Below are 24,088 nucleotides of genomic sequence, written 5' to 3'. Positions count from 1 at the left end.
ACAAGTCCGTATTGGCTTTATACATACGGAAGTAGGAAGCAGGTCATTCCGTCAGTGGAGGGGGTTAAAACAACCGAGTCAGTTGAGAACATACCCCATTTGCTGATGGAAAGATTCGGCGGTTCGGTCGCAAACATTATATAATTACAGCTGTAACTATTCACACTTTTCACTTCAATAAAATTTATAGTTGCTGTAGGAGCCTACGCAATATCAGACCAGCTGTGTGGCTGGATTGAAGAGTTTTTAGCAAACAGAACACAGCATGTTGTTCTCAATGGAGAGACGTCTCCAGACGTTAAAGTAACCTCTGGCGTGCCACAGGGGAGTGTTATGGGACCATTGCTTTCCACAATATATATAAATGACCTACTACATAGTGTCGGAAGTTCCATGCGGCTTTTCGCGGATAATGCTGCAGTGTACAGAGAAGTTGCAGCATTAGAAAATTGTAGCGAAATGCAGGAAGATCTGCAGCGGATAGGCACTTGGTGCAGGGAGTGGCAACTGACCCTTAACATAGACAAATGTAATGTATTGCGAATACATGGATAGAAGGATCCTCTATTGTATGATTATATGATAGCAGAACAAACACTGGTAGCAGTTACTCCTGTAAAATATCTGTGAGTATGCGTGCGGAACGATTTGAAGTGGAATGATCACATAAAATTAGTTGTTGGTAAGGCGAGTGCCAGGTTGAGATTCATTGGGAGAGTCCTTAGAAAATGTAGTCCATCAACAAAGGAGGTGGCTTACAAAACACTCGTTCGACCTATACTTGAGTATTGCTCATCAGACTGGGATCCGTACCAGGTCGGGTTGACAGAAGAGATAGAGAAGATCCAAAGAAGAACGGCGCGTTTTTTCACAGGGTTGCTTGGTAAGCGTGATAGCGTTACGGAGATGTTAAGTAAACTCAAGTGGCAGACTCTGCAAGAGAGGCGCTCTGCATCACGGTGTAGCTTGCTGTCCAGGTTTCTAGAGGGTGCGTTTCTGGATGAGGTATCGAATCTATTGCTTCCCCCTACTTACACCTCCAGAGGAGATCACAAATGTAAAATAGAGAGATTCGAGCGCGCACGGAGGCTTTCCGGCAGTCGTTCTTCCCGCGAACAGGAAAGGGAGGTAATGACAGTTTCACGTAAGGTGCCGTTCGCCACACACCGTTTGGTGGCTTGCGGAGTATAAGTGTAGATATTCATGTAGATCAACAGCAGATAACTGACGCTATCTGGCTGTAATTAGTTGTGCCAATTTGTTAATAAGTAAGTACCGCTAACTAGGTGCTTCGTCTGGTAACTCCAGCCATCCCTGGTACATCCTCTTCATGTCTGTTACACCACTTTAACATGTAATTAACATACAGTAAAATATAGAGATGTACTTCATCTGCAGCGGAGAATGTGTTATTGTCTCTCGTTCTGGGTCTTAATAAACAACAGAGAGACAAGTAATGCAAAACTCCATGAAGGTGCACGCCGGAGTAGTGTGTTTTATATTCACAAATTATTGTACAAGTTACAGCACTTCCTGGTCGGATAAAAGGAGGACATCGAAGAAATTCAGAGGTGTGCTGCTAGATTTGCTACCGGTAGGTTCGAACATCAAGTAAGTGTTACGCAGATGCTCTGGGAACTCAAACAGGAATCCGTGGAAGAAAGACGACTTTTTTTCGAGAGACACTACTGCGTAAAATTCGGAGAACCGACATTTGGAGCTGACTCCACAACGACCCTGCTGCCGCCATCGTACATTTCGTGTAAGGACCGTGAGGTTAAGATACGAGAAATTAGGGCTCATGCGGAGGCATATAGACAGTTGTTTCTCCCTCGCTCTATCTCTGAGTGGAACAGGCGAGGAAACGACACGATAGCCTACCGTACGGCGGGTTACGGAGTTTCGATGCAGATGTAGATGCAGATGCAGACCGACATTACGGAAAGATAACCAAAGGAAGGAAGCAATTTTATGACTGGAAATAATTACGACAGTCTATGTATGAAAGTCATGACTCGACTTTTGATTTCTTGTACCTCGTATTAAAAAATACATGTATGTTAGTATACATCAATTACGCTAGTTGATTACAAATCTATCATAAAGAAACAGTACTTGTAAGTGCAGTAATATAATTCACCTCACGTTATTTGACAGTGATTGTTCTTGACTCCGCAGACTTGTCAAACCAAAGAAGAACTAACTGTATCGTAGGTCCCTTTTAGCCTTTTAGGTCATTACTCCCCTCTTTAAATGGTTTCAAGAAATCCACAATTATTCCTGCATATTCATTATCATATCGCTATAACATGTTGCCGGAGCTTTTTTCCGTCGCTAAAGTAGCAATTTTCTTTACATTGATTGAGTAAGGACTCAAGCGTACTGTTATCAATGATGATTCCCAAGAGAAGCAGACACCACTTTCCTTCATGTACTGTGCAATGTATTTTCCAGTATTTATTGTTGCTACAATCGTCGGGGCAGAGTGTTACAAGGAGCTGACTTCATCGAAAGTTTGGATGAGTGCTGTGTTGATACAAAAAGAAGCCTTTCATCATATGCAAGTGTTTTTATTATGTTGGCACTCTGGTCGCAGACAAAAACAAAATTACGCAACATGTCCGGCGAAATGTTCCAGTCACCCATACTCTCTTATATTTCTATTTTAGTATTTACTCTCATTTTCTGAACACCCCGGAATTACTTTATAAACAAAGCATTATTCATAAGGGAACAATCTGTTTATGAAATGTGCTGAAACAATGTACCTGATTGTGTGAATCAGCCCACATATCAACTGTTGCAGCACATGTTTTATTAATAACTTCGTTAACAACAGAAGGCATTAATCTGTTTCAAATTACATCAACCTGTCCTTTGGCATATCTGCTTGTAATACAGGGATGCAACATGACATCTGAAACGCTGGTTTCTCCATAATGTGCATCTGGACCTTCTTGGCCTAGTTGTTTGAAACCTTCGCCAGAAACAGTATGACACTGCCCCATACCTTTGGCAAACACTGCAACACTTTTTTCCGTTATAGTGTTTTTTATTGCTGCCGATATATCTGAATGAGCTGTTTCAGTGTGGGATTTCTTAAAACTGTTTTTCTTTAAATGAGTCGTTCCCGACTGGAAGCATTAAAGTAGAGAATAGGTATGCACGATATGTACCCAGCAGACTTGCTGTTTTCGTGAACGACTAAAAAATTTACTTCATAGTTCGCTTTTTAGATCCTCCCATTTCTTCAGTGTCTACACGTTGGTTTCGATCATACTGAACTGGCTTCCTCAAGCTACATGAGTACAGACACACTACGAATGAGAAGCCTGAGCTGGCAGTAGTTGCGCGCAGATTAAGATAATGAGGAAAATGCCTTCCTGAACAAGAAAAAGTATTGTTTTTGTGTACTTGGTGTATACTGATAGGAAAGAGAAAGCATTTCCCAAACAACGGAATGCGTCCGTCAGTCTGTTTCAATTCAGCTGTGTTTGTGCTTCCGATATGAAATGGCAAGAGCACCTAAGGACGGTAGAAGGGAAGAACAAAGGTTGGCTTCGGTTTATTGGGAGAATTGTAGGACATGGTGGTTCATCTGTAAAGGAGACTTCGTATAGAGTATCGATGCAACCCATTCTTAGTACTGCTCGGATGTTTGGTATCCCACCAACGCGGATTAAAAGAAGACATTGGAGAAATTCAGAGGCAGACTGCTAGATTTCTTACCGATAGGTTCGAAAACACGCAATTGGGGCGGATATGCTTCGAGAATTCAAGTTGGAATCCTTGGAGGAAAGATGTTCTTTTCGCGGAACGCTGTTGAGAAAATTTAGAGAACCAGCATTTGAAGCTGACTGCAGAATGAGTCTACTGCCACCAACGTACGTTTCGCTTAAGGTTCACGGTGATAAGAGAAATCAGGGCTCATACTGAGGCATATATACAGTCGTTCTTCCCTCGGTCTGTTTGAGAGTGGAACAGGAAAGGAAATAGTTAGTAGTGGTACAAGGTACCCTCTGCCATACACCAAGTTGTGACTTGCGTAGTATGAGATGTGGATGGTGTAAATACCAGAGAACAAGTGTACCTAGTGGAATTTATAGATACAACCATCCCCTACCAATGTCAGTACCAGATATAATGAAACCAATCTATAAAGACTTACTTGCTAAATTCATCCGTTGAAGAATTCAAAATACTAACGAAAGTTTCAATAGCTGTGTGTAAGGAACGCTTGCCTGAAACGGTAGCTGTGGGTCTCGGAACCCTAAAAACCGGTGTCATGGACGCAGTGTGGTACTTGAACGGTGGTTCAGTCAGCAGGCTGAAAGTTTTGAACGATTTGGGCATAGAACCTGCAGTGAACATGAATAATGCGGGTTTGTCAATTGATCACCCGACGGTGCGGAAAGCTGAGAAAATTGTCCCACAAATGACAAAAGACGTCAGAATTTAGGATAGGGCTTCCAAACATAAGAAAATAGAGAAACCTGCAACAATGACAGCTGTGTGCCTGGTGAGTTTTAATTTTTAATGTAGGCTGAACAGAGCATATAGAATCTTTATATACACTTTCTCGAAAGTATGAAATTTTTAGCTTTTGGTATAATTTTCTCTGAAAGTAAAACATCATTATAAGTGAAACCTTCCACAGAAATTGACTACCCCACTTTCATTGAAATGTTCTAGGACTGTGGCAGTCAAATAAACGGTGGGACAAATATTTGGATTTTTTTAATGCCAAGTTTTTAGATCACATGCTTTTCTGTGAAATTCTCCTGAGATGGCAATGCTATTATCATATAAGACATACAGCTTGAAGTAGATATGACAACTTACGCACGTTTCAAATTTGGTTTCGTTTGGACACCGGCTTCCCTTTCGGAAATACTGCAAAGAAGTCTTGATCTAGCTACCGTAAAGCTTTTCGCTCTTAACGGAACAAAAAGTTAATATCCGGAGTACCGCAAGGAAGTGTTATAGGACGGTTGCTATTTACAATATATATAAATGATCTATTAGAAAGCGTCGGATGCTCTTTAAGGCTATTTGCAGATGATGCAGTTGTCTATACCAAAGTAGCAACGCCAGAAGGTAGTAAGAATTTGCAGAACGACTGCAGAGAATTGATCACTGGTGCAGGCTCTAGCAGCTGACCTTGAACGTAAATAAATATTGCGCATACATAGGAAAAGAAATCCACTACTGTACAGCTACACTATTGATGACAAACAGCTGGAGACAGCGTCTGCCGTAAAATATCTAGAGCTATCCAGAGCGAGCTTAAGTGGAAGGACCATATAAATCAGATAGTGGGAAAAGCAGACACCAGACTCAGATTCATCGGAAAAATCTTAAGGAAATGTAACTCATGTACGAAAGAAGTGGCTTATAAGGCGCTTGTTCGCCCGGTTCTTGAGCATCGTTCATCTATCTGAGATCCCTATCAGGTAGGACTGATAGAGGAGATGGAGAAGATCCAACGAAGTGTGGCCGTTTCGTCCCTGGATCGTTTAGCTGACGAGACAGCGTTAAGGAGATGCCAAACAAACTGCACTGGCAGACGTAACAAGAGAGGCGTTGTGCATCAATGAGAGAGTTACTATTGAAATTCCAGGACAGCACTTTTCAGGAAGAGTCGGAAAACATATTGCTTCCGCCCCCCCCCCTCCCCCCATATACAGCTCGCGTATTGACCACGAGGAGAAAATTCTAGAAATTAGAGCCAATACAGAGGCTTACCCACAGTCATTCTTCCCACGCACTATACGCGAGTGAAACAGGGTTGGAGAGATCATATAGTGATACCGAAATTACCCTCCGCCACAGACCATTAGGTGGTTTGCGAATTATGATATAGATATAGATGCAGATGCAACGAAGAAAAGACCGGTTTTTTGCAAGGAACACTGTGGATTCCGTATCAGCACAACACCTCAGCCCACTATGCCATAACGGTGAAGCAGGTCTTAGAGGACAATCACTTTCCTGTTGTAATGTCTCTTGCAGCGGTCTCTCCGCGATATTTTATAAATTATGTAACTCATTACATATCTCGAAATATCTCTTCTTATCTTACCGATTCCTAAACTTTAATATACGATGATTATCAATGCAAAGTAGTTTCAAGCCCTATTATTCCTTGGAGCGTGCATTTACTCCATGGAATAGCTTCTCTGCTATCTATGTTTTCTCTTATGAAAAGAATGAGGGAGATCGTGCCGATTAGCCGTGAAAGAAGGAGGATGTATATGTATGTATTGTTGAGCTAGTCGCCATCTTGATGAGATTCAGTATGAGAAGGAATTTAATACATGAACTAAACTAAAGTAAGTGTGTTCACGTATAATTTAACTGATTATCATTGACAGTGTCTGCTTACTACGCTGTGTTTCACGGGATCAGTGGGGAACGTCTGATTTACACTGGACGAACCTGCCCTTTTGTATGCTCAAGATATCCAGTTTATTACTTCAAATAAATGGGCTAACACGGTCTTACCAGCAGATCTCCGGTCTTCCCCATGTGATCACCGAAAGTTAATAATTATTACAAATGTTTTCAGGAGATCGACTGACAATTTTCGTCGCACCGAGGCTTCGAAATTGCTTCACTGCATTATGGAATTTAAGTTAAGCTCAATTTAATCCGGATAGAACAGTATTGAACTGTGTGAATGTGATAAGCCTGCTTTTTGAATAAAAATTCCCTTAATATACGCATGTTTTTACTATCCTGATCAGTGAAGCTATATCAGGCCGGTGTGAGAGAGGTTTTTTAAATTTTAGATCCCACAAAAAATATTAAACTGTGTTTCAGCACCTACCGTATTCGCCAGATCTCGCTGCCAAAAGTGATCGGTGCGTTGAAGACACTTTTCAGTATGTGTCATAGGTAAAACCAGAAACGACAGAGTTGTTGAACAGGAGAACTGCCGGTGACCATTGCTTTGAAAAACGGAATACGTGTGTACACCGGTGTATGTCACCAATACAATGATCTCTACACAAAAAAATGCAAAATCCCACTAAACTCTCCTCTGTGCAAATTTCATCACCTCCACAAAGAGTGTTCTCACTTAAAAATCCTCCATCAACTAACACATCTGTAGAGGCCCATCCCACACAGTCCCATAAGTGCGAGGCCAAACCCCCTGCAAAGACTCCTGAAGTGTAGCAGTGTTCCAATCCGTCCACTTGATACCCCAAGCTACACCACCTACTCCCTCCACCCCACATTTTCAGCTGAGGGTATAGTCTGATTGTTACCTTAAGCTTCCAGAACAGCCTGCAAAACAGCCCCACGCTCTGTAAGAAATTACTCTAGCTGACAGGTCTGTATTCCACCTTAGTGTTACGTCCACCCACTATCAGAACCAATCTCGCTTTGCCTTCTAAAGTTTATAAACCTTGACACAATCTGCTCTATCCTACTTTACTAACTCCACATGGGGCAACAGCAGGGCATTATTGCCTGCTGCATCACCTCTATAAACATGCACTACCTTCCCTCAATGTCCAACACTCAATTTCATTTCACAGTGTAATTTCTGCATCTACACCTGCGTCTGTATTCTACAAGCCACCTTACGGTGTGTGTCAGGGAATACTTCGTGTACCATTCTCACTTCCACATTTTCCTGTTCCAGTCGCGAATGGTTCGCGGAAATAACTGCCGCTGTGTAGACTTCAGTGTTTGCTCGACGCTCTCTAATTTGACCCTCGTGGTCTTTTTGTGAGACATTAAGTGGTAGAAAATAATACAACCGATGGCAAAGAAGGAAAAAATGTCTAGTAAACATCAGCTCTAAAATGCTATGAGCAATAGATGATCTTCTCTACTGTGAAACACATCTCTTCTGCAGAACAAGTGCTCGTAGTTCTTAAGGTATGCATTTTAGAGATCATGTTTAACAGACTTTTTTTCTTCTTGCTATATCAGGAATCCATTCCTAAAGGTTTGCCGTCGATTTTTTAAACACTCTGTATATTAGCTAACTCTTCTAGGAATATAGACCTTGTGAACTTCAACGGCAAACCAAGAGCACCAGTTTGCTTTTGTTCTACAATATTACTTTTGTGTTAACTGATTGTGACAAATTTTACATCGGTCAAGCAGGCAGAGACATAGCAACTAGGCTGGCTGAACATGAACACAGCTGGAGGTTGCAGAATTCTGACTCCGAATTTGCTGAGCACGTACTGAGTGGGGGTCACAACTACCAGCCAGTGTCCCATGTGCTCCACTTAGCAAACAAACGCCATAAACTCAACCTGCTGGAAGCCCTGTGCATCTAAATTGCGGGCTGGGTAGTGGACAGGTAATGAACTAGAATTAGTGAGGAGGAAGCCGATTTGTACAACCAGTTGGCAGTCTGAACCAGTACCGTAGAGCGCCGGCTGAATAAAGAAACCAAGTGCTTGTGGTCAGTGATGAGTACGAACTTTGCTCCCCACAAGTTAACGTGAAATGTTTTCACACTGAAAATGATATCCAGCACCTCCTTTTCCAAGAGCGAATGTTTCACCACAGAAAGAGTCTTTGAAACATAAACAGTGGGCTGCCCAGTGCCATTGGAATTGGACTGCACCAGTACCATACTGAAAAATATTGCCGGCCTGTGTTTATGGTTTACTCAGCTTAAAGGAAACCAAATACTGCTTGAAAAACTGTAAGGCCCACTGACGGTGAGCAGACCAGATGAACATGATGCCCTTTTGCTGAAGCCAGTTAAGAGGGCGGCAAATGTGCACAGCCGGGGAATGAACTCATCATAATAAGAAATCTTGCCCAAAAAGAAAGTCATTCAGATTTCTGGGCGCCAGCAAGTTGACACCACCTTTCCTGTGCTCCTCCGTAGGGACGAGACCCACTTTGCTGAGGGTATGTCCCAAAAATGAACCTTTCGGGAGAAAAAACTGCCTTGGAAGGCCACCTGTAGATGTCGTAAATGCTCCTGTTGTGTAGCGCCAATTACCCACATGTCGCTGAGGTAGTATGCGCAACAGGAGATCTCATGAATCAACTGCTCCACTTATGTTGATAAATTTCTGACATAGACCTTTGGTGTCACCGCCAGACACCACACTTGCTAGGTGGTAGCTTAAATCGGCCGCGGTCCATTTAGTACATGTCGGACCCGCGTGTCGCCACTGTGTGATCGCAGACCGAGCGCCACCATAAGGCAGGTCTCGAGATACGGAAGAGCACTCGCCCCAGTTGTACGACGACTTTGCTAGCTACAACACTGACGAAGCCTTTCTCTCATTTGCCGAGAGACAGTTAGAATAGCCTTCAGCTAAGTCCATGGCTACAACCTAGCAAGGCGCCATTAGCCTTACATAGTTTGATAGTTATCGTATGAAATGTCTCAACAAGAAGAACGATGTATACAACAAGGATAAATAAAAGTTAAGTATTCGAGGAGCTGCATACTTTTCTTATTAGCATTCAATACTTATCCTGTTCCAGAATTCACGCCCGTCTGCGTTAGATAGCGTGCATTTCGGCTCCTCTATCTACAAGGTGTTGGCACATTTGCCAACACATCAAGACCAATATCCAGAAAGAAAGTGACTAAAGCAATAAAGCCCAAAGATGGTACTGAGCACCAGGAAATTCCGAGAAGCTGCGTGCAGTGGCATCTGCAAGTAATATCTATCGTGCACGTCGATGCCTGAAGTATACTGGCCACAAATAACTTCGCCAGCAACTTCTTTGGCCACAGAACTGCTTAAAAGCACCACAAAACCGCATGATGCCGCCTGATTTCTGAATTAACACCAAAGGGGTGCCCCACTGCCATCGAAATAGGAAACAAACGACACCGAGATCCTGCCAGTGCTGCAACTCGGCCTCGATCGCATGGCGAAGGGGATAGAGCTAGGGGCAAGAAAATTCAGATAACATTGATGACGTCAAAATACTGGAGCCTCTGACAACCATCCTGTGGCCTATTGTGCGGCGAACCGGACATATGGCCTCCATATGCGGGCAATCCCGTTGAACGTGCACCAAATCAGAATAGGGGCATGACCGCCGGAGTGCCCACTGAGCAGAAACAGGTGTGGAAGCAAAGAGACACAGAGAACCTGAAAAACATCTGGGGCATGGATTAGGGCACTTCGATTCAAGTGTACCATCAGAGCCCGATGCGGGTGAAGACTAGCAGTACCGTGACGTCAATACACTGAATTTTTTTACCTAATGGTTACTGTAAAATCATTGGAGAAGGACTGCAGGGAGTACTCCTCGATTCTGTCATCGCTGATCGGCCGAAAGGTGGGAAACACTTATCGGCCTCCCATTCCCAACAAAGGAATGAACTCGCCCAACGCTTTCGATGAAAACTGGTCACTGTCCATCGGCCACCATATCCTTCGTGGACTCTACTGTTTGTTCGTGAGACCCAGGAAATCGTAACTGCTGATTAATGAACAAAATGGGATCGTACAGAATATTAGACCAGCTGTGTGAATGTATGAAGGACACAACATGTCATTCTCAGAGGGGAGAAATGTTAAGATGTAAAAGTAACTACTCTGTAGGAATCAGCAAGGGTTTGGAAAAAGACGATCTTGTGAAACCCAGCTCGCGCTATTCGTCCACGAGACACGGGTTCCCAGGTAGATGCCGTGTTTCTTGACTTCCTCAAGGCGTTTGATACAGTTCACCACAGTCGTTTAATGAACAAAGTAAGAGCATATGGACTATCAAACCAATTGTGTGATTGTATTGAAGAGCTCCTAGTTAACAGAACGCAGCATGCCATTCTCAATGGAGAGAAGTCTTCCGAAGTAAGAGTGATTTCAGGTGTGCCGCAGGAGAGTATCGTAGGACCGTTGCTATTCACACTATATATAAATGACCTTGTGGATAACATCGGAAGTTCACTGGGCCTTTTTGCGGATGATGCTGAAGTATATCGAGAGATTGTAACAATGGAAAATTGTACTGAAATGCAGGACGATCTGCAGCGAATTGATGCATGGTGCAGGGAATGGAAATTGAATCTCAATGTAGACAAGTGTAATGTGCTGCGAATACATAGAAACAAAGATCCTTTATCATTTAGCTACAATATAGCAGGTCAGTAACTGGAAGCAGTTAACTCCACAAATTATGTGGGAGTAGGTATGAGGAGTGATCTAAAACGGAATGACCAAATAAAATTAATCGTCCGTAAAGCAGATGCCAAATTGAGATTCATTGGAAGAATCCTAAAGAAATGCAGTCCGAAAACAAAGGAAGTAGGTTACAGTACACTTTCTCGCCCACTGCTTGAATACTGCTCACCGGTGTGGAATCCGTACCAGATAGGGTTGACAGAATAAATAGAGAAGATCCAACGCAGAGCAGCGCGCTTCGTTACAGGATCATTTAGTAACCAGCGTTACGGAGATGACAGATGAACTCCAGTGGAAGACTCTGCAAGAGATACGCTTAGTAGCTCGGTACGGGCTTTTGTTGAAGTTTCGAGAACATACCTTCACCGAGGAGTTAAGCAGTATATTGTTCCATCCTACGTATATCTCACGAAGAGACCACGAGGATAAAATCAGAAAGATTAGAGCCCACACAGAGGCATACCGACAATCTTTCTTTCCACGAACAATACGGGACTGGAATAGAAGGGAGATGGTTCAAATGGCTCTGAGCACTATGGGACTCAACTTCTGAGGTCATCAGTCCCCTAGAATTTAGAACTGTTTAAACCTAACTAACCTAAGGACATCACGCACATCCATGCTCGACGCAGGATTCGAACCTGCGACCGTAGCGGTCGCGCGGTTCCAGACTGTAGCGCCTAGACCCGCTCGGTCACACCGGCCGGCGAATAAAAGGGAGAACCGTTAGTAGTACTCAAGGTACCCTCCGCCACACACAGGATTAGGTGGATAGATCACATAACTAATGGGGAGCTACTGAATAGAATTTAGGAGAAGAGAAACTTGTGGCACAACTTGACTAGAAGAAGGGACCGGTTGGTAGGACATGCTTTGAGGCATCAAGGGATCACCAGTTTAGTATTGGAGGGCAGCGTGGAGGGTAAAAATCGTAGTGGGAGACCAAGAGATGAATACACTAAGCAGATTCAGAAGGATGTAGGCTGCTGTAAGTACTGAGAGATGAAGAAGCTTGCACAGCATAGAGTAGCATGGAGAGCTGCATCAAAACAGTCTCAGGACTGAAGACCACAACAACAACAAATGTGTAGAGATCGAATTAAGGTGAAATAACGACATACAACTAATTGCAGGTAGGCAGGTGCCAGATATATTATATAAATCCTCAGGAAGTGAAGTATGCCAACCAAGGTGGTAGCTTTACAAGAGCTTATTGAGAGTCAGTCTGTATCAGATAAGATTGACAGAGGATACAGAGAAGATGCAAAGAAGACGGCCACAGTTTCCTTTAGTGAGCACGAAAGCGTCGCGCAGATGCTCAGCTAACTCCAGTAGATCGCACTACAAGAGACATGTTGTGCATTGCAGTGTTGTTTACTGTTAGGTGCAGTTCTCACTGAAGCAATGTCATATGCGATGCAATGCAGGTTGCAGAGCACGATGCTCATCAGTGCGACATCAGTGTTCCCACTGGGGTGGTATGTGCGATACAATACACAATGCAGCTTGCAATATGACAAACAACAAGATAGCAAAAAAATGTTTCAAATGGCTCTGAGCACTATGGGACTTAACATCTGTGGTCATCAGTCCCCTAGAACTTAGAACTACTTAAACCTAACCAACCTAAGGACATCACACACATCCATGCCCGAGGCAGGATTCGAAACTGCGACCGTAGCAGTCGCGCGGTTCCGGACTGAGCGCCTAGAACCGCTAGCAAGATAGCAAAAATCACATTTTTGTTTCAGCCTCAGCTGTAATCATGAGCTCTTCTGAAGAGGATGTTATTGTAGCTTTTCATTTAAAGGTCAAAAAAGGGAAAAAAGGAAGGAGATGCTAGGTGCACCCATACAACGCTATAAATATAGCTGTGGTTGAATCTCCTGTGCAGGAGAGCTTCTGTAAAGTTTGGAAGGTAGGAGACGAGATACTGGCAAAGTAAAGCTGTGAGGACGGGGCGTGAGACGCGCTTGGGCAGTTCAGATGGTAGAGCCCTTGCCTGCAAAAGGCAAATGTCCCGAGTTCGAGTCTGGATCCGGCACACAGTTTCATATCAGCGCACACTCCACTGCAGAGTGAAAATCTCATTCTGATAGCTGTGGTGTCACGTGAGGCCTGTCAACACAAACACAAATTCTACAGAATCAACCCAAAAAGTTCCTACCTTTTTGGAGCTCCTAGTATCAGCTAAACATAAACTTTCGACTTGCTGTTTTTCTTGGTGATAAGCTACTCATTACAGCAGCGTAAGTGAAGTATCTGGATTACAGTACCGATAGAAGCTGAATAAATGAATTAAGGTTTGTGTAACAGCCGGGACTTGAATCTGGTTCTCCTTGCTCACTCGGCAGGTGTGCTAGGCATCACACCACTACGGGGACTAGCCTAGTCGAGTGCTCTCCCTAATGCAAACTTTTTTCATGTCTTCAGCTTATTTTCCCCTTCTTAGGCAGTTAGGACTGTGTTAGGCAAGCCACTGGACTAGGGTAGTCCATGCAACTGTGTTACCCATACTGACACAATCATGTAATGGCAAGCACACCTCCCTAGTAAGCAGCGAGACTCAGACGCAAGCTCTGGCTATTGCACAAATTTTAATTCATTTCTTCAGCTTCTATAATTATCGCAGGTAAAGACGAGACTCTGATGTCTCAAGGAAAATTTAATTATATCAGATCAATATCTGAATTGCGTTAAAAATGCCACCATGCATTTTTTTTGTAAGACCACCTAGTACGCTACTTAATTCACTGTGATACATACGTAAACAATGATTACAGATTAATGAAGCTTGGATAATATTTCTACAGCTGTTCAATTTCGCAAACTAGTACTTGAGGAGTATCTGAAAGGAAATGAGTCAGCAGCGGGTGATGAACTCTGCTTATGGGTTGGCAACGGGTTTGAAGAAGTGGAAGAAGCCCACAATGACAAAGAAAATCCCGACGTGTCCTTCTCGGCTTCGTCCAGCTGCACATTCAGAAGTAACATAAATTTAGCTTTCGAATATCTATTATGCCTGTTAGAAAGTCTCCTGAAATCAGGGAGCATATACTGAAAAAAAAAATAGAGTAAATATCATCAGCTGATGACTTCCGGTGTCTTTTCATTCCAGTTCGTTTTTCATTTGCAGCTTCGGCTTATATCTGCAGCATACAACAAGAGAAACACGAGACATCTCCCCACTCCGCATAGCAGGAGCCTCACTTAATAGCGTGTGGCTGGCAACGTCGTCGCGGACGACATCCAATATACCTCACAAATTTTCTCGAGAATGGAAAGAGGTATGGATCTTCTGCCACCGTTACGAACGAATTCCATATGTTAGCTATATTTCGTACGTATGACCTAAAACTCTAAACAGGTAGCCGACTGCATTCTTTACTGCTAACTTTCAAAATATGCCCGGTGGTTTACTCATATGCGAAATATCGTAATAATAAAGGGCAATGGCAAAGTGAAAAACAATCCATTATGACGATGTAGTATGGGACTACAAGTCGTGAAAAAAAATCAGTTTTTTTTTTACTGAATTGTTTCCTTAGAAGCGAATGAGAAACACTCCATAGAAGAGAATACACGCAAATATAAAAACCGTGGGTTTAAGTTTTCACGAAAAAAGTGAAAGCTTTAATGAGGAACTAAGAGAAGGAATAGTCAATATTAATGAAACTCTTCAAGAGCCGTGTAACTAAAATGTTTTATTTCATTTTGACGACAACCAGTTTCGGCATTCCACTATCCCTTCTTCAGGCCCCATATGCATCTCTCAAAATAAACAATAATGCCATACAGTGCCATATATCCCAGGGTTTCGTGAATTCAAACCGTTTCACAAGTGCTCCACTCGAAGACTTGATTGCTTGAATTCACGAAACCGATGGATATTTAGCATTTTATGGCATTAGAGTTTACACTACTGGCCATTAAAATTGCTGCACCACGAAGATGACGTGCTACAGACCCGAACTTTAACCGACAGGAAGAAGACGCTGTGATATGCAAATGATTAGCTTTCAGAGCATTGCATTCACACAAGGTTGGCGCCAGTGGCGACAGCTACAACGTGCTGACATGAAGAAAGTTTCCAACCGATTTCTCATACACAAACAGCAGTTGACCGGCGTTGCCTGGTGAAATGTTGTTGTGATGCCTCGTGTAAGGAGGAGAAATGCGTACCATCACTTTTCCGACTTTGATAAAGGTCGAATTGTAGCCTATCGCGATTGCGGTTTATCGCATCGCGACATTGCTGCTCACGTTGGTCGAGATCCAATGACTGTTAGCAAAATATGAAATCGGTGGGTTCAGGGGGGTAATACGGAACGCCGTGCTGGATCCCAACGGCCTCGTATCACTAGCAGTCGAGATGACAGACATCCGCATGGCTGTAACGGATCGTGCAGACACGTCTCGATCCCTGAGTCAACAGCTGGGGACGTTTGCAAGACAACAACCATCTGCACGAACAGTTCGACGACGTTTGCAACATCATGGACTATCAGCACGGAGACCGTGCCTGCTTACCCTTGACGCTGCATCACAGACAGGAGCGTCTGTGATGGTGCACTCAACTATGAACCTGGGTGCACGAATGGCAAAACGTAATTTTTCCGGATGCATCCAGGTTGTGTTTACAGCATCGTGATAGTCGCATTCGTGTTTGGCGACATCGCGGTGAACGCACATTGGAAGCGTGTATTCGTCATCGCCACGCTGGCGTATCAGCTGGCGTGATGGTATGGGTTGCCATTGGTTACACGTCTGGGTCACCTCTTGTTCGCATTGACGGAGACTTTGAGCAGTGGTCGTTACATTTCAGATGTGTTACGACCCGTGCCTCTACCCTTCATTCGATCTTTGCGAAACCCTACATATCATAGGGATAATGCACCACCGTATGTTGCAGGTCTTGTAAGGGCCTTTCTGGATACAGATAATGTTCGACTGCTGCCCTGGCCAGCACATTCTCCAGATCTCTCACCAATTGAAAGTGTCTGTCAATGGTGGCCGAGAAACTGGCTCCTCACAAGACGCTACTCTTGATGAACTGTGGTATCGTGTTGAAGGTGCATGGGCAGCTGTACCTGTAGACGCCATCCGAGCTCTGTTTGACTCAATGCCCAGGCGTATCAAGGCCTTTATTACGCCCAGAGGTGGTTGTTCTGGGTACTGACTTCTCAGGATCTATGCACCCAAATTGTATGAAAATGTAATGACATGTCAGTTGTAGTATAATATACTTGTCCAATGAATACCCGTTTATCATCTGCACTTCTTCTTGGTGTAGCAATTTTAATGGCCAGTAGTGTATTTTGAGAGATGCTTATGGGGCATGAAGGTGGCATAGTGGAATGGCGAAGGTGGTTGTCGTGAAAATAAAATAAAATAACATCTTAGTTACACGACTGTTGGAGAATATTATCAATATTGACAATTATTTAACCAACTGATGTCCCCAGTCCATGACGGATCAACGGAGATTAAAGAGAAGGATGTAGCTTTGCTTCGTTGATGTAAAAAAATTTTTTTCAAGGGACTTCTAATGACTCGAAATTTGTACCCTATGACGTAGTTGCGTGGAGCCACCAGCATTACCTGTTGCGCCGGCGATACGATGTAGACAAGAGTCGTTGTCCGTGGTGCTGGTGGTGGTGGTTGTTGGGATATTTAAGGGGGACTAAACAGCTAAGGTCATCAGTCCCCCAAGTCCGTGTTGCTGTCGCCCCAGTGTGAATCACTTAAGTCGCTTCAACTATTTTTCGACGTACACCACATATGCAGGGCGCTTGTGCGTCTAATCGTTATATTACGTAGCGTATTGTTTTCACATAAAGCCAGCGGGGACTGCGTCTTAAAATTTCTAAAGCGTACATTCATGAAAGAGTCAACCAAACTGTATTGGTTCGTCCTACAAATGTCTCCCGAAAAGGCTAAGAACATAAAATTAGAGAGACTCGAGCTCACACAGAAGATTACCAGTAATCATTTTTGTCGTAGAATATAGCTGATTGAAGCAGGAAAGAGGGGGGGAGGCAGGTGGAAGGAGGGGTGAAGGGAGTGACAGTGGTACAGAAAGTACTCTCCACAGATGCCACTGCCAGCCCGCACCCTGCAGAGGGATTGTAAATCTCTGTTAAATAAAATGCAACAGGTGGACTTCCCTGTAGTAACTTTGTTCACAATTAATTACGTTTCTAGGCAAAGTCTCATTATTTAATTGTTGCAGCACGGACGCTCACCAAAAACGTCATCTGGGTAAGTAGACGAAGGCTGGATTTAGATGAGAGACGGTGGCCACGTTTTCCAGGTTGCGACTCTGGCTTCGGCGAGGCCCTGGCGCGGCGGCTGGACTCGCTGGGTGTGCCCGTGGTGGCGGGCTGCCTCTTCCCGGAGGGCCCCGGAGCCCAGCGGCTGGTCCAGCAGTGCTCCTCCAGGCTGCGCGTCCTGCCGCTGGACGTCACCTCGGAGCAGCAGGTGCGCGACGCCGTCTCCAGCATCCGCGACAGCCTGGACGGACGAGGTACGTCTCTGCTGCCGCCTTCAACACCAGTCTCTCTACGTGGAGCTCGCGGAGCGCAGTCAAGCTTGTTCGACAAACTGTAGAATGTGAAAATGGATTAATAGTTCCTTTCTCGAACTTGTACACTGATGGGCCGAATATTACCATGATCGCCGGCCGATGTGGCCGGGCAGTTCTAGGCGCTTCAGTCTGGAATTGCGCGACCGCTATGGTCGCAGGTTCGAATCCTGCCTCGGACATGGATGCGTGTGATGTCCTTAGGTTAGTTAGGTTTAAGTAGTTCTAAGTTCTGTGGGACTGATGACCTCAGATGTTAATTCCCATGGTGCTTAGAGCCATTTGAACAATGACCACTCCCCAGCGCCGACTGGTGGCGTTGCAGGCTCAAATATGGTTCAAATGGCTCTGACCACTATGGGACTCGAACATCTCAGGTCATCAGTCCCTTAGAACTTAGAACTACCGTATTTACTCGAATCTAAGGGGCACTTTTTTCCGCTTTTTGTAATCCAAAAAACCGCCTGCGGCTTAGAATCGAGTGCAGAGTAAACGGAAGTTCTGAAGAATTTTGGTAGGTGCCGCCACAACTAACTTCTGCCGTCGAATATATGTAGCGCTACACAGGCATGCTTGTGCAGACTCAAAGATAAATACTGGCCCCAAAACCTCTGCGCCAGTAAATAAATTAAAAGAAAAGGTAGACGAATGTAAACATTATGCCATGTTCAAAATGGTTCAAATGGCTCTGAGCACTATGGGACTTAACAGCTATGGTCATCAGTCCCCTAGAACTTAGAACTACTTAAACCTAACTAACCTAAGGACAGCACACAACACCCAGCCATCACGAGGCAGAGAAAATCCCTGACCCCGCCGGGAATCGAACCCGGGAACCCGGGCGTGGGAAGCGAGAACGCTACCGCACGACCACGAGATGCGGGCTTATGCCATGTATTCTTTCTTGTTTGCTGCTATCTCATTTAAATCCTGTCTGCATAATAAACTACGAAACTAGAGTGAGACAACAGCAAGCGCGGAAGAATATACGCATCATGTCATGTTTATATTCGTATTATTCTTATGCTGAATAGTGATACAGTCAGAAATGAAGCACGGCTACTGACTGGATTTTTAAATCTAAGATGACTCCAATTTCCGTACAGAATGTTGTATAATAAAGAAGAGTCTGCAAAGATTTTCAAACGGAGAAAAATTTTCGCTAAACTCTCGTTCAGAACATCTATCATATGCAGTCTATTATTTGGTTCTTGTTGATCATTATCAAAGAAAGCAGCAGTGTAAGTAACAACAAATAACAGTCACTTGTCATTGTTTCGCTTATGAGACAATTCCTCTCTTCTTTTTATTGTAAGCGGCGGTAGCGCTTACAAAAGCAAGCCATGCCTCGAACGGCGACAGGTCGTAATCACTCATTATCAGAATGTGACAAACAATGCATAACACAGTACAATAATGCATTTTCAGTTTAGAGTGACGTAAACACCTATATGTTAGAGAACGCCACTGATCAGATTACAGCAAAATAAGCAATCGATTCAAACCAGACAAAACATGTGAAAAACGAAGGGTACCCGTATAAATACGGACTGAGCGCCTGACACATACCAATGGCTACTTGGTAAAGCTTAAATGTTAAGCTTACGACTCGAACCAAACTACTGTAGCTGTATCTTCATCCATTCGACCTAAATTGTGTCTCATGTTACAATGGACCAACTTTGTTCCGTTTTGGAGGTGCGGTCTAAAACTTTTCTCTCCCCTTGAATTTCGAGTCTGAAATTTCAGGTGCACCTTAGATTCGGGGAATTTTATTTCCCTTGCTTTCGAGTCTCATTTTTCAGGTGCGGCTTAGATTCGAGTGCGGCTTAGATTCGAGTAAATACGTTACTTAAGCCTGACTAACCTAAGGACATCACACACATCCATGCCAGAGGCAGGATTCGAACCTGCGACCGTAGCAGTCGCGCGGTTCCAGACGGAAGCGCCTTGAACCGCTCGGCCACAACGGCCGGCGTTGCAGGCTTGTGACGCAGTGAGGACACTATACAGGCCAGCTAAAAAAGGCCACCCTGAAATAAACTGGTGTCCAAATTTAAACCAACATCCGGAAATTTGCAAGGTTGCTTTTATTTTGCCACAAAACAGAATAAACAGATGATAGTAAAGTAGAAACAATGTAAAGGATACAGAATGTAAACAACTGCAACACTCATAACGGTAGACAAAAATGTTCTTAGTTGTTTCTAACTTCACGGATTTGCACGCACATTCCGACAACTGTTGAATGTACTCAGTATGGGGTGTGAGCACCTCTGGCATGACGACAATGAGGCATGCTGTGAATAATGACATCAATCTCATGTTGAGGCAAGAACACACATCTTCCCACACAGCTGCTCGCAAGTCGTGGAGACCTGTAGGTGGATGCTGACGTGGTGCTGCCTAGTGCATGCCAGGCATACTCTACGGGATTCAAACAGGGAGAGGGAGCAGCCCACGCCATGTGTTCTGTGTCTTCCATTTCCAAGAAAAGTTCAACCGCCTGTGTTGTATGAGGTCCAGCATTATCGTCGTTATCAACTGCACAAATAGCTGGCGCTGCTGGTGTAACAGCTTCAGTTGGTGCTGGAGTAGCATACAGGACAACGAAATTAATTGAAAGAGTGAAAAATAAGGGCTTAACGTTACCAGGTAGTGATTGTGTTGGGCCTGGAAACCCTATAAATATGGCGTGCCTTGGGTGTCATGAAACGAAATTGCACGCAGTGCCATGTTTCATGTTTCGACACCCAAGGTCGTTGACCGGGGTCAACTGAGGTCAGCATGGCGACGTCACTGTCCCACTGAGATAATAGTCCGGTTAGGACATTATCTGGGCAAGCATCCACGCCAGCAAAAGGTTGGCACGTGCAGGAATTTTGAAATGTGAATGTTATGCAGTGGCAGATAAGGATGTGCCCTAGCAACAACATAAAATATGAAGTATATAAGGGACGTCAAATTCTCGTTTTCACATAATGTCGTGCGCTTCTAATGGAAGCTCTACACTGTTCAACCAAGAATCTGCTACAGTAATTACACTTTTCAATAATGGAGTCTTTGTATAAAACTTGCACGTGGTGTCTTCTGTGGTCGACAAGATAATGCTACTGATGCATTTGAACTTGGTGTGCCATATCTCATAGAAGAAGATATTGTATGTAATTTTAGAATTGACAGAATGAAGTCAGTGTTAAGAGCGTATCAGTTACCAGAATGTTGTTTATATACCAACAGTGCCAATGTTCCAATGATTAAGGAAATAGTTTGTGATGCAATTCACGCTGGCGGAAAAATTAAACTAAATGAACGAATTCCATGGCGAAGAATGTGTTTGCTGACAATGTCGAATTTCGGCCGTTGCTCATTTTGGCAAAGTGGGTTTAAAATTTGTGTTCAGTTTTATGAAATTGCGTTTAATGAATATATTTGGCACATTTGAGAGCTTTGTTTGCACAAATTTGTTGGTACTTGGCATAGTGAATCACTACAACGTATACTACCACACTGTAAAATTTATATGATTTCTAAAGCACCTTATTTTGTTGACGGTGTAACATGTCCACCTCACATTAAAATGTATGGACACTGTTGCATGTTTTGTGCAAATACACCGTTATTTAGAAGTGTACGTTGTAGTGGTTCCCTGGGTCATGTCTGCGCCCACAGTAACTCGCAACAACCGCACATGAGGTCCCATGATCTCGTCACGATACCTGACAGCAGTTAAACCTTGCTGATTCACCCACAAAATTTCATGCTGACGTGTTCGAGAGGTCAACATAATCTCTGCCCACACCGTTAGGGATCGTCCTCGATCTCTGCCCACACCATTAGGGATCATCCTCGATATCGGTCTCTTTCCTCAATGTCTGGGCCCCGAAGTCGTGTTCCACGCTCCCTCCAGATGCGAATCCGTCGAGAATCACTTTTCAGACAAAATAGAGACTTAGCTGTGAAAAGAACACTGGCCCACTGTTCTACCACCCAGGTGGTATGTCGTCGGCTCCATCGTAAAGGTTCCCTTTTCTTAAGACACGTTACAGGAACACATACACCAGGGCACTCTACCGTTTGCCTCGATATAACACGTCCAGTGGATGCTGCAAGGTAAGATGCCAATTGGTACTTAGGCAGTACCGTTGTGCACATACAACCAAGTACAGGTTTCTGATGTTACACGTCGTCGGCCCTGCCCTGGTCTTTGGGACAAAGTTTCGGTCTCTATAAACTGTCACCAATTCCGAGAAACAATAGAAAGATCCACTTTTAGCCATCGGACCGCACCAGTTTGCGAATGTCCTGCTTCCATTCTCCCTATGGCGCTCCACCGCAGAGAATCGGTAGGCGTCTTCTGTGTGCCATACTGCAGTGTATGTGACTGTGCACACAGCGACTGTGGATGTGGGACAACACCAACGCCACCTAAACGACAAGCCTTCACAACTCAACTATGACGTCACACAATTCAGGCGAGGCACTTAGCGTCAACCCCGCCTTTCGGCAAATCGTTGTGCTAACACCGTTTTAGAAACGGATATATATAAGACAGTAAAAGACGTTAAGACGGTCGAACTTGATTACAAATGAAATTACTGCGAGGAGATTTGTTATCTCGGGGAAAAATGGGAAGCATTTACTGTTTTCAGCTGCGTCAGATATAGTATCATGAAAATTTTTTGCGCTTAACAAAATTTTAGAAGGCATTAAAAGCTGTCGAGCTGTAAGAAATCACATTACTGAGACTTACGGCATTTTCTTTTTCTTCTAAGGCACGTCAGGTATAAAATAACATGCACACTGAAGCAGATGGCGGAAGAAAGTGCAAGTTAACTACAGCACATTTTGAGTTATGTATGTCACATGTTTCGTTAATTTTAAAGACAAGGACATAAACAGAGTAGGCAGTGCATTCTGACAGTACACATGAAACTACTACATACCACAACGCTTTGTGTTGGGAAACAACAGATAAATTTCAGTTTCATCCTTGATAGATGGCTAGCATTTTCTTACAGCGACCCCTTCAATTGCACCAAAGTTTTGATTTACACCGACACGGTTTTATTCTCGTAACATTGACACAAACAAAATTGTAGAATATACAGCTTGCACACCTAAACGTTGTTCAACAAATAATAATATACATCCATCACATATTTCAAATATATGGTTTGAAGTAAATTGTAAACAATAAAAATGGAAAAATTATTACTGATAACGCTCACTAAATCTATGAACACAACCAAAACATACAGAAGTATCTATGAATTGCATGAAATACCCCAGCATTGCTCTAACAATGAAAGCATTCATTCTCCATTTCATTTATGGAAACATTGCACAGAGTTACAAAGTAGCAGTCTTCATGAATATAACCTTGTTTTCATTTACTATGTTCGTTTCATAGACATAACGACTGATGCCACGGCCTCTTAATAGTTCATGTAAGGACAGATGGTAATAATTATTCAAACTACATCACATTTGCATATCTATCTACAAAATGGCAATGTGGCAAAGAATGCTGTGCAGATAATGAGCAACATGATTGAGAGCCATCTTAGAGACAGTAAAGTTGCTATCACTGCATCCTGAATGTAAAACAAGAGTGTGCTGCTTTCAGTGGAAAACTACAAGCAGATTGTTGGAGGGATGAAACAACTTTATTTTTTAATTAACAAAGTATGCAATATATCAGAAAAATACCCATCTAAATATGAGTGTGAGTACACAGTGAGTAACATATTCGGAAGACACACAATGCAGCACAAAAAGACACCAGAACTAAGAAAAAGTACATATTAAACAAATAGGAATCTAGGAATTTACTAGTTCAAATATCAAAATGAAAAGTGGTGCATATGACCAGCAGAATATTCCACTGAAAGGCAAACAATATCTCAGATCACAAGAATGGAACAGCTCATTTCACATTGAAACGTCCCCCTTGAACAATTTATACACGTGACTGGGCTTAAACTGACACACAATGTTTTCAGCGCAACGCAATCTGACTTTCAAAAATCCCTACAAAAAAATGGCCCTGACTAACATTAACATATGCGTTTCACAAATCGCTTACCTCACAAAAATCTTGGTTACTCGAACTACTGCAATACAGCGAGCGCCACTACTGCCAGCTAAATAAAAGATTCAAACTACGGAAGGCACTAACTACTGATAGGCATAGTTAGCAAATGAAAGATTTTGATAGAGAACAAATGATGTATTTACCTTAATAGTCATAATATATATAGCAGTTCATAACATCCACTCTTACAAATTTCAAAACTCTGCCATTTCTCTCCCCACATCCACCACTGCTGGCAGCTCACCTCCAACTGCGCAACGCTACACGCTGTTAACAGAC

The 24,088-nt window shown here is 43.4% G+C and overlaps 1 protein-coding gene across 1 annotated transcript in view; it reads left to right on the top strand.

Annotated features, from left to right (window-relative positions):
- The window catches only part of LOC124597712 (estradiol 17-beta-dehydrogenase 2-like), a 115,517-nt gene that overhangs the window by 22,750 nt on the left and 68,679 nt on the right, over positions 1–24,088 (top strand). Inside the window, exons 2-3 of the mRNA XM_047135955.1 lie at positions 6,823–6,884; positions 17,443–17,655. Coding sequence (XP_046991911.1) covers positions 6,823–6,884; positions 17,443–17,655 — 275 coding nt within the window. The remainder of the gene's footprint in view (positions 1–6,822; positions 6,885–17,442; positions 17,656–24,088) is intronic.

Source organism: Schistocerca americana, chromosome 1 (assembly GCF_021461395.2).
Source record: "Schistocerca americana isolate TAMUIC-IGC-003095 chromosome 1, iqSchAmer2.1, whole genome shotgun sequence".
Classification (NCBI taxonomy): domain Eukaryota; kingdom Metazoa; phylum Arthropoda; class Insecta; order Orthoptera; family Acrididae; genus Schistocerca; species Schistocerca americana.
This window is presented reverse-complemented; position numbering and strand designations above follow the sequence as displayed.